Below are 11,026 nucleotides of genomic sequence, written 5' to 3' on the forward strand. Positions count from 1 at the left end.
GATAGGGAGTCGGAGGCGGTGCAATGGAGGTGCAAAAGGGTAATTTATTAGAGTGTAGAAAAGGTCATGTTGTCCGGTTGCAGTCCGGGAAGAAGAGAGAGAAGCCAGGAGGGCACACAACATATATAGTCAACACACAACATGTCCGTGTGGAAACAAAACCCCAACTGTAGTTCCATGTGTGAATTATGAACCAGTGTATTAATAGGTGGTCACCACAGTGTATATATATTGTATGTTTATAGAAATATTTTTTATTATATTTGTTTAAACTTAAACCTCTCACGTTTACATAAATATTTGTGATCTATTTAAAAAAATATACATTCTAAAACAGAGCAACTGTCTCAAACCCAATAAACCTCAGGACAGATAACCTCAGACCCTGATGTTAGGGAGGCGTCTGGGAGCTGGACCTGCGCAGCACTCGGTACAGTTTCCCCTGAGAGTGTCTGGATGTACGCCGGCCCTCGGCAGCCTCACTGCTCCCTGAGGAGAGGTGGGCTAAGCACTGCGTCAGCTTCACCAGCCCCACCAGCAGAGCCCCCCCCCCCAGCATCAGGCTGGGCCACAGCAGGGTAAACAGAGCGATCCTCAGAGTGTACTTCCTGTTTAGGATGACGTCCCTGGGGTGCCCTGAGGGGTCAGCGATGCACGACGAGGTGACCCCTATCTGAGAGTCCAGGCTGCTCTTCACCTTCAGGACTTCATCCTCCAGCTCTGCTCTGTCCGCCTGACATTTGGGAACGTAAAAACACTGAGAAAGAAAAAGATGATTCAAGTATAACTTGTTATCAAGGGGGCTGCTCGATACAGTCGGCTGATTGCAATCAGGGAGACAAGCTGCAAGGTTCTTTTTTGATTTAGGGTTTTTTCTCTATTTTTCATGTGCAGTTCTGGTACAACATTTTCTTTCCTCTTCTGAATGGAGCAGAAGTGCTGCATGAGAGCGTCTCCTTATAATATCTGCTGTTTTACTCATAAGGGTGCAGAACGTTTCCACTTGTCCATCCTGTCAGTTAGTTCAGCTTTTTACTTTCACTTCTTTCTCAGAAGCTTGCTTATGTCCTTGCTTGGATACCTGCCACACAGATATACTTCACAGAGTAGTCCTAGTGTAAGTTGTAGCACATTGAGTCGTAATGCTCAAATCCACTATCCTAAGGTGCTAACTCGTTTTTCTTATTTTATTTGTTATGTTAAGTATACTGTATGTATACTGTATGTATACTGTATGTAAGTAATTTAGCTTCATCACCTGGGTATATACAACTTGTTCCTATCCTTTATCTAATAGTGGCATTTCAATATGTTCTGTATTTGTTTTATACTGTGGCAGGTGCAAACACGTTACAACGGCCCAAAAGATTTCCGTTTGGAGACAATGTTCTGCACTTTTAAGAACGATGCAAATAAAAAAAACACAAATGTTCTAAAACACATAAAAAAGAAGAAACTTTTTCACCTAAAATGTAGGCCTACATTTAATTGGATTATTTTGACTGTGATCACATGATTCCTTAAAATACTATTGCAGATCTGCTGTAAGCTAGCTAGCTAACAAAGCTAATATACTGACAAAATATTTACAATTATAAAACAGACTAACTCTGTGAGAGTGACAGGCCAACTTTTTAATCCCTGAAAGTCAACAAGCGCTTCTAGTCCCAGCTGTGTGCATCACTTTTTATTGTCTCCGTTTCCATTGTTTTTTGAGCTTCTTGCAGCTATTTTTGATTTGCTGCGTTTTGTGTTTACAGCGTTTAGTTTATGAAACGCTTTTAGTAAACGATGCACATGTTTTTTGCTGCTTTTTCATTTGCATAGTTTTTGAAACTGTAGCGTATTTCTCTTAAATGTAAGTATTTTGGGCCGTTGTTACGTGTTTGCCTCTGTCGGCCACCATATTATCAGATCCAAACCCACAGTGCATTCAGCTGACTTTAAACCTGGAGTTGACTGACATAAAACTCTACCTCAGGAGCGAGGAGGAGAGACTCCTCGTCAAAGTGGAGGAGAGCCCTCTGATTGGAGTCGCTGAGGTTCACCGTCACCCTGAGGCACGGCACAGTGCTCACACCTCTGCAGTCCACCCACTCCTCCAGGATGTCAGCCTGCAGCAGCACACAGCGGACCCCCTCCTCCCAGTTACTTGAAAACAAAGAGGAATAGCTCCAGTACCCATAGCCAGATTCACACCAGAAAGGCAGTGTCTTCTTTTTTTTCCTTTCTTAGATCTCTGATGTGAGGTATGTTTTTTTGTGCCTGTTTTAGCAAATTTTATGGAAGCCCATTTATTCCAAAAAATAGATAAAAAAATTATGCATTATAATACTCAACACACATAATTATAAAATACGTACTATCTTAAAAATATATATTGTCATATTTTTTTGTTGGTCGGACTATCACTTTGGTCTAAATATCTCAACAACTCAACTATTGATTTGTAGCGTACCGTACACAGAGGACAAATCTGGACGTTGGTGATCCATTAGCCTTTCTTCCACTTTCATAGGTCAACATCGTGACATGCACATGGTAGTTTGCCATTACAAGTTTTACGCACCTGCATTTTTACTTTCGTGCATTCCTTCGAGTATTTTAGCTTATGACCAAAAAGCTGCAAAGAAAATCATCTAATTTAAAAAAAAATGGCATGCTAACATGCAAACATTGGAAAAGCTAGCATTGGTTCTTTGAGCACTTGTGATTTGTTTGTGAGCAGTGTTGGGACTAACGCGTTACTGTAACGCCGTTATTTTTGGCAGTAACTAGTACTCTAACGCATTACTTTTTAAATTCAGTAACTCAGTTACCGTTACTACATGGTGCGTTACTCCGTTAGTTTTTTTATATAGTCAACAGCCAGGCGAACAGAGATGAGAACTGTACTTAAGTACAGTACTTGAGTAAATGTACTTTGATACTTCCTGTGTCACATGTGGAGACGGGCTGTGGGCGTGTTTGTGTTGTTTACTAACAAGACTATCATGGCGGCGGCGGAGCTCAAGTCTAGTTTCTCCACCTGGAGATATTCTCACTATTTCACTTTTGTCGAGCACAAAGAAAAGAACGTTTTAGTTAAATGTAAGTTGTGTCCTGGCGGGTCAAAGATCCTATCTACTGCCCAAACCAGTAATTCAAATCTCTTAAAACATCTGCAAAAACAACACGCTGAGACGAAGCTAGTAGCTAAGACCACAGAGACTCAGCCGACGCCACTCCACCTCCACCTAAGCAACAGCGGCTGGATTTTAACCAAGGGACTGCTAGCCAGGGAAAAGTCGATAAAGCCATTGCACGGTATGTTGTAGAACACATGCAGGCTATTGCTACAGTGGAGTCACCCGCTTTCAGGGAGCTAGTTAGCATGATACCATGTCCGGGCGGCATATGGGAGAAAGAATATACAAAAATGGAAAGCCAGCTAATATCGATGCAATCCAGATTGCATATAATGCATGTCAAGTTGATCAACAGATTGTATTATTCTCCAATGCAATAACAGTATTGAAAGGAAGGCTATAAGGGCATTAATGGGAGCCCTTTTTTTAAGTAACGAACACGTTACTTTTCACAGTAACGCATTACTTTTTGTGTAAGTGGCTAGTAAAGTAACTGAGTTACTTTTGAAATGAAGTAACTAGTAATGGTAACTAGTTACTGGTTTTCAGTAACTAGCACAACACTGTTTGTGAGTAAAAACAGAATGAGTGGATCTGGTATAAATCAACTTGGTCCAGGTTGGAGGAAAATAAGGTTTGCTGTTTTGGTTCTAACTATGGAGTCTACAAGATAATATACATCTGTACACACCATCATTGGTTGATGCCTTTATTTTCTCGTGTGAAACTTTTGCCTTAAAACATTGTTGGTCTATGCAAGTGTTAATATCAAAAACGAGTGCCAAAAAATACATTTCAGTCAGACAAGTTACATTTGCAATGTTTATCAACGGCAGCAAATAGTTTGAGTTTGGCGTCCAGGCTCCTCGCAAATATGTTTTACATAACTGTTGAGGATTAATGAAGAAATAGCTATCCCCCAGAGCCCACAGGCAGATGATGGGGTGGTGGTTCGGTAGAAAGCAGCAGCGTTGCAGAAGCAGAGGCAGAGAGGTTGTATGAGAGGCTCAGACCTATCACGTGTATATTTATCATTGATGCTAAAAAAACAATGCCCTGGTGGGTAAAGGTCTTTGGTCGAGCTTTTGTTTTTCTTGGTAGAAATGGGCTCCCAAAACATGTAATTTGCATACAAACTCTGATAATAGATTTTAGATTTGTCAGACATTTAACTAAACAGTCTCCCTTTGAAGAAAAATGATAATCACCAGTTCAATCAAAGAAAAAGGATTAGTTGCAGCCTATTGTTAAAAAGCACATGATATTCTGCCAATGTCAAAAGTCATCATCACAAACTACCTGTTCACATAAGGTTGGACCATAGTGATGAAGACCACAAAGAACATGAGCACGGAGAAGGCCATCATGGCGAAGCTCAGCAGGATGGCTCGGTCCTCCCCAACACTCGACACCGGCGCCTGGGTCCGAGCTCGCTGCGCCCGAGCTCGCTGCGCCCCCCCCCACACATCCAGCCCTCTGCTCCACTCCTGCTCCTGCGCTGCTGCTGTGTGGAGGAGCTCTCTGTTTCTCCCACATACATACATACACACACACACACACACACACACACACACACACACACACACACACACACACACACACACACACACACACACACACACACACACACACACACACACACACACACACCACACACACACACACACACACACATGACATGTGTGCAGCATAGGTGTACAGATACCAGGGTAGTAACGATTTTATCCAAGAGTGATACAAATTAGAATTTTGATTCAAGGCGTCAACAAATGTAATGTGCGACATAAATGTATTTGATTTATTTGATGAATTTTCTACTCAAACTACATGATTCCCCTTCAGCGCTGAAGCGATTCGCGATTCTTAAACCTGAAGCGATTCGCTGAGCGATTCGTTTCAAATCGTTTTGGAAATAAGGCACATTTGCATTTTTTCAGATATCTTGCATCAGGATTTTCTCTTTTTTAATTTAGCTTTTAAAAAAACCGAGAAATGAATATAGAGAGTTCCGTTGGCAGTGTTTCAATGAGAAGGAACTTTAAAGGAGGACTCTGCCAATTTAGTATTTTACTGCCATGTTTTTGAAAGAGCAGCTCTTTGCGGCTAAACTTATAGTGGTGCTTTGGGCTAAATGCTAACATTAGCATGATAAGATGCTCACAATAACTATGCTAACCCACTGTTCTTTAGCAGGTAGAATGTTTACCGTTTTCCCAACAGGAAAAGGTATCCCCTTGTTGAAGGAGGTGTGAATCTACTGTAGACATGAGGTTTTCTTGAGCTAGCCAACCCAGTCTCATGGTATTTCGTGTTCACCAACACGATTTTTAATCTATTGATTCGTGTTCATCAACACGATTTCCCCCTTTTTTTCGTGTTGCACAGCACGATTTTAAAAGTAATGTATTTCTACTGGTAATGTGTTTCGTGCCTGCAGCAGCACGTCTTTTTCTCCGGTCGGGTCGTAGAAGACCGAAAGCTGTGTGGTTCATACAAACATGTTCTTACTCAATATCAAGCCACAATTATTGCTTTTATTTTAAATCGTATAATTTCGGACTTTTGTTGCCGTCTGTGAGGAAAATAAATGGGGCTCAGAGCCTCAGGATACTGAAATCTGTATTTTTAAATCTTTTCTTCCTTCTAATTTGTTATTCTTTTCAAAATAACACACTGTTATTTACTCACCAATAACACACAATTATCCTTGCTTTTATTTATTGGTTTAATTCCATAATCTCTGGCTTTTTTGGCGTCCGTCAGGAACTGAATTTCAAAATAAAAATAACCGGAAACAGACGTAGGCCTATAAGGGACATTTCGAGCATCATTGCGATTGTCAACATTTCTGAGTTTAGGATGGCCGAAGACACTACACTACCCATAACCCCCAGCTATCGTTTAGGACTACAGTCCCTGTGATTAATCTTCAAGCTCTGGGATTGGATGTTGGAGTGGCAGTGCGCCAAGGTTACGCCGAGCGTCAAACAGCTGTTTGAAATGGAACGTAACCACTCCAGACTATCCAAAACTGGAATCTAACGCCCCCCCAGAACTACACATGCTGGCTATTGTGTTTCGCAAAATGTTCTATGGGACGTCTCTACTGAACGTTTTCGTTTTTCCCATAATTAGAAGTTGCCAGTATTAAACACATTGGTGTTATCAAATGTAAAACATATAATTAATAAATGGGTGAAAATCGCTTGTGTCCATAATGCGCAGCATTAATATATACCCACATGACAGCTCATTGCTACTTTGTAATTCTACTCCACTAGAATTCAGAGGTTAACCTGGTATTTTTACTACACTACACTTATTTGAGTTACTTTGCAGATTCTGATTAATTATGTGAAATATAAACAACCCTTAAATTAGACTTTAGTTACACCTGAGTAAAATTCAGGTAAGGTGATTGTCAAGTGCCAACAATCAGGAGAGATATTTGATAGTTGGTGCTTGAGAAGACTAAACATATCTGCAATTGACATGAATGGGAACGAGTAATAAAGTATATTCATTACTCGTTATTCTCTACTAATAGTTAATTAAAGACTGTATATTATGGCTATTTTGCACATCCCTTTCAAGATTTCAAGATTTTCAAAGGTTTATTGACATATATACACAACTACGGTGTAGTTATGCAATGAATGAAAAACTTGGGTCGCAGGTTCCTCAACAGTGCATTACAAGACATCTATCAATATGTGTGTACCTCCACCATTAAACTGTCATATTCTGCACATTTCTTATTCTATCTACATACATAAGAGTATAATTAATATGTATAATATCAGTTAAAATAAGTGCTTCAACATAGTTAACATTGCAGGAAAGCAATATATTAGACGTTAAGTACTTTGTCAGGCTTAATATGTATCTGTAGATAGATACCCCCAAAGTTTTTTTCTTATTTAAAAGAAGACCTTAATCTGTTATTTAATGTTTAAATAAAGGTTAATTCGTTTTTCTGTTTTGCACCTCCTCCTATTAATATCTTTGTACATCCTGCACTAAACTGTTTTATTGTAGAGATCACTTATAGTATCTTCTTGATTTTTTATATTCTATATTTCTATCACAGACCTTCTACTTTCCCCCTATGAAAGTATGTACTCTTAATATTTTTTTAATCAAATATAACACATAAAAACAATAATTCAATAACGTGCTTTAACCACTAGGAGGTGCACACAAGGTACACACAGCCATAATAACTTTTTTATTATATTATTAGTGTAGGACACTTATGTATGTACAACATCTGATGTGTAGTTTTATTCATGCTTTCACATAATTTTACAGCATATTGCTATACTATTTCAGACTCAGTATTTACATTCTTACATTCAAAGAAAATCAGTAATATCTTTAAAAACTACAGTCCTTTTATATCAGCTGTGCACCGTTATGGTGTAAATATAACCTATCTGTGAAATAGATCAAATGTAAAAGTCAGCCGAATTAGTGTTGATACTGCAAGGAGACATATTGTGTGAAGAGAAATTGAAGATGTTGTTTAATTGTTGATATATTTATGATCCACGTCAAGTATTCAGTTTCGGCGGCATTTCTTCAGTTTTTCCAAAGCTCTTCTCATCAGGGCTCTATAAATAAAGAACTACGGCAGATCTGTAATATGTAATGCAGCCGAACCATGTATTACAATGCCGTTATGTGATGACTTTCAAAGAGAAAAGCAAGAGCACTCGGAATTAAGTATTATTTTATTCTTTTAAAATGTTTTCCGGATTTCATATAATATAAACACCAAATCCCAGCATGCATTGCGGCTAAAACATCCAATCAGCGAGCTTAAACCATAGCTGAGGATCTTGGGTAATCGCTCGAAATGCCTACGTCTGTTTCCGGTTATTTTTATTTTGAAATTCAGTTCCTGACGGACGCCAAAAAAGCCAGAGATTATGGAATTAAACCAATAAATAAAAGCAATGATAATTGTGTGTTATTGGTGAGTAAATAACAGTGTGTTATTTTGAAAATAATAACAAATTAGAAGGAAAAAAAGATTTAAAAAATACAGATTTCAGTATTCTGAGGCTCTGAGCCCCATTTATTTTCCTCACAGACGGCAACAAAAGTCCGACATTATACGATTTAAAATAAAAGCAATAATTGTAGCTTAAATATTGAGTAAGAACATGTTTTTATGAACCACAGCTTCGGGTCTTCCACGACCCGACCGGAGAAAAAGACGTGCTGCTGCAGGCACGAAACACATTACCAGTAGAAATACATTGCTTTTAAAATCGTGCTGTGCAACACGAAAAAAAGGGGGAAATCAATAGATTAAAAATCGTGTTGGTGAACACGAAATGCCATGAGACTGGGTTGAGCTAGCTAATGTTACGTTAAAGCTTAGACAATGGCGCTATTGATGTTGAAATCCCACTCTGCCACAAGTCTCTATTTACCAGTTCCTTTTGTGGGGTTATACAATAGAAATAAAAGTTTCTTTATTTAACTGCTTTCAACAAGTCTGTGGATTATCTTGAGTAACAGGGCCATGATTACTAGAAAAGGCATTGCTTTTCAGTTTTGCAAATGCTTTTGGTGCCTTTAGTTAGCAACTTTACGGTCAGTATCTCCAACTAACAGCAACTCACACTAAGACTAGGGTTGATAACAATCACTACAGGTAAGAGGACAAATCGGAACTTTTCATATTGGGCTAACCGTCTCTTTAATTAGCTTTATCTGCAGGATGTCCCTTTAATTAAATATTAATACATTTTTGTCAATCCAAACTTTTCTGATCTGACTTCTCAGACAACGTTTGTTTAATCATACATGCCAATATGTGTCCAAGAGTTCTAAATCAGAATGTGAAGCATTGTTAAAACTTATGAAGGCCACCCAGTGTTTTTCAGTCCTTGCTCTCCTACCGTGTCTGCCGCCTACGAGCACCCTGCAGGTTCATGTTGATGGGGATGCTGAACGACCTCCGGGGAGAAGCTGTGTTCAAGAACATTCCCACTCCTCTCTGTCTCAGACACTTCCCAGCCCAAAGTATGTCCACCTAACAAGCTGCTCACTATCTCAAAGTGTAATGTCCTGTCTACAGATGGTCTTCCACTGTAGCGTGCCAGGTGACTGACCAGATTGCCGTTTGTTCACTGGGGGACTTCCTGTTGTTTACCAAGGCTCAAAGGTGACTGCGACAACACCTTCCACCCCCCTGTGTGTTTCTATAGAGACATAAGGCAGGTAGGATGCTAATGGTTCTCAGTGGGCCTGTGATGCTCAGCTGTAGCAGTTTGTCATGGAAAAGATGAATGAAGCCCTTCTTGATCACATGTTACATCATTCAATTTGATTACTTTTAAATCCCACCATTGTGGGCCATCCCTCTGAGGCTAACAGTTGGGAAATAGCAGCATCTATTGAAAATGACTGAAAGTACTTTTTTATGACTAGAAGAAGACAGCACTACATATCCCCCAGACTCTAAACAAAAGCATAACATTATTTGGTTGAAAAATAGTAATACTGTAATATTGTCTTTATTACTTATTTCAACCTATTTCCAAAAATGTGTTTTCCTGTAGCATTTTTTAAATGTATTCTAAAGATGTTTGGAAAGAGTACAAGTGAATAATTAAAAATAAAATAAAAGTATTATACACAACATATGGAGGGAGATGTCCCGCCCCTTAAACTATCATACAATGTGTCAGAGCACTGCCAATAGGAGCAAGACTGTTACCTAGTGATGTCACTATGTTACTGAAGTAAACAAAGGAGTCCAATGAAGGTGTTTCAGGCGTTAAGTTGTCTTTAAATGTATTTTTCTTCAGTCCAATTGTCAAAGAGTTTGACATTAATATGATAAGAAAACTGGGTAAAGCAGGAAATCTCTATAATTTGAATAAAAGCTGAATTTTCGGAAATGTTTACATGACAATACACCTTTACAATAAGAGATACTGATCCGAACATGTGTGTTCTGCCACATTTCCTCTCCTGCAGGCCTATTTGAGCAGAAACCTCTCAGATTGTCCCCGCACCGTGTGACACGAGTGCAAGATGCTGAGCGAGTGTATTTGCGTTATTCAAACACTCAAACACCCTGTATTATTCATGGGTTTCTGGAAAAACACATGGAGGTATTAACGTGGTGACAGTTCTGTTTATTATAACAAGCCCAGGGCTAGGAGAAGCACAGCAGCTTGAAAATCGAGCCACCCGTTCAATAAAACAGACAGCGATGTCATGTTGTATTCACTATTTAATACAATACAGCGTTTTGTTTTTGGGGAATATTTCCCATAACCTTTTACTGCACATTTGAGGGTGCGGCTTTACATAGTTTATCTGATTCCACCCATATATTTTTATTACTGTGTGTGATGTATGGTGTTTGTGAATAACCGAGTCTCTTTTGTACAAAGTTCTTCACAGTTTTAACCTACAGGAGGGAAGATAAGTCTGGCACACTTCTTCACTTCTTCTTCGCAGCATCGGGAGCTGCTATCGGGTACTGCTATCGGGTGCTGCTATTGGGTGCTAAGCATCGGGTGCTTTTGATGAAACCGGAGAAAACATGATTAACTATTGATGAAGCTCAGTGCACTTTACCCCACCTGGTAACTGGAGACATTGCCGTGACCGTGAGGCTGACAGCGTGGCGCTGCTCCTCCAACGGGCCTCAAACAGAATTCCATTTTTAACATAATGCCTAATGGGAACATCTCAAACTGGACCGTGTTGTTTTCTTCGCAGGTTTTTATATATTCAGTTTTCACATCTCGCCCCTGCTGAGCCTCGTGTGATGACGGTTTTCAAAGAAGTTCTGAAATGACCTCGCACAATGGCGGGACAAATTCCTTGCAGTTTCCCCGGCCTGTGTTGTAATTGGACTCACAGTGTGT

General features: G+C 39.5%; 1 protein-coding gene across 1 annotated transcript; it reads right to left on the reverse strand.

Moving 5' to 3' along the window:
• Positions 1-391: 391 nt before the first annotated feature.
• On the reverse strand, positions 392-9,126 carry LOC117545618 (calcium-activated potassium channel subunit beta-3). The gene is made up of 4 exons (XM_034215471.1): positions 9,041-9,126; positions 4,428-4,649; positions 1,977-2,151; positions 392-757 (listed from the first exon to the last, which is right to left on the reverse strand). Exons 1-4 carry the CDS (start codon positions 9,124-9,126, stop codon positions 392-394), a joined length of 849 nt encoding a protein of 282 aa, XP_034071362.1.
• Between the last annotated feature and the right edge of the window lie 1,900 nt (positions 9,127-11,026).

This window comes from Gymnodraco acuticeps, unplaced genomic scaffold, assembly GCF_902827175.1.
Source record: "Gymnodraco acuticeps unplaced genomic scaffold, fGymAcu1.1, whole genome shotgun sequence".
Taxonomy (NCBI): domain Eukaryota; kingdom Metazoa; phylum Chordata; class Actinopteri; order Perciformes; family Bathydraconidae; genus Gymnodraco; species Gymnodraco acuticeps.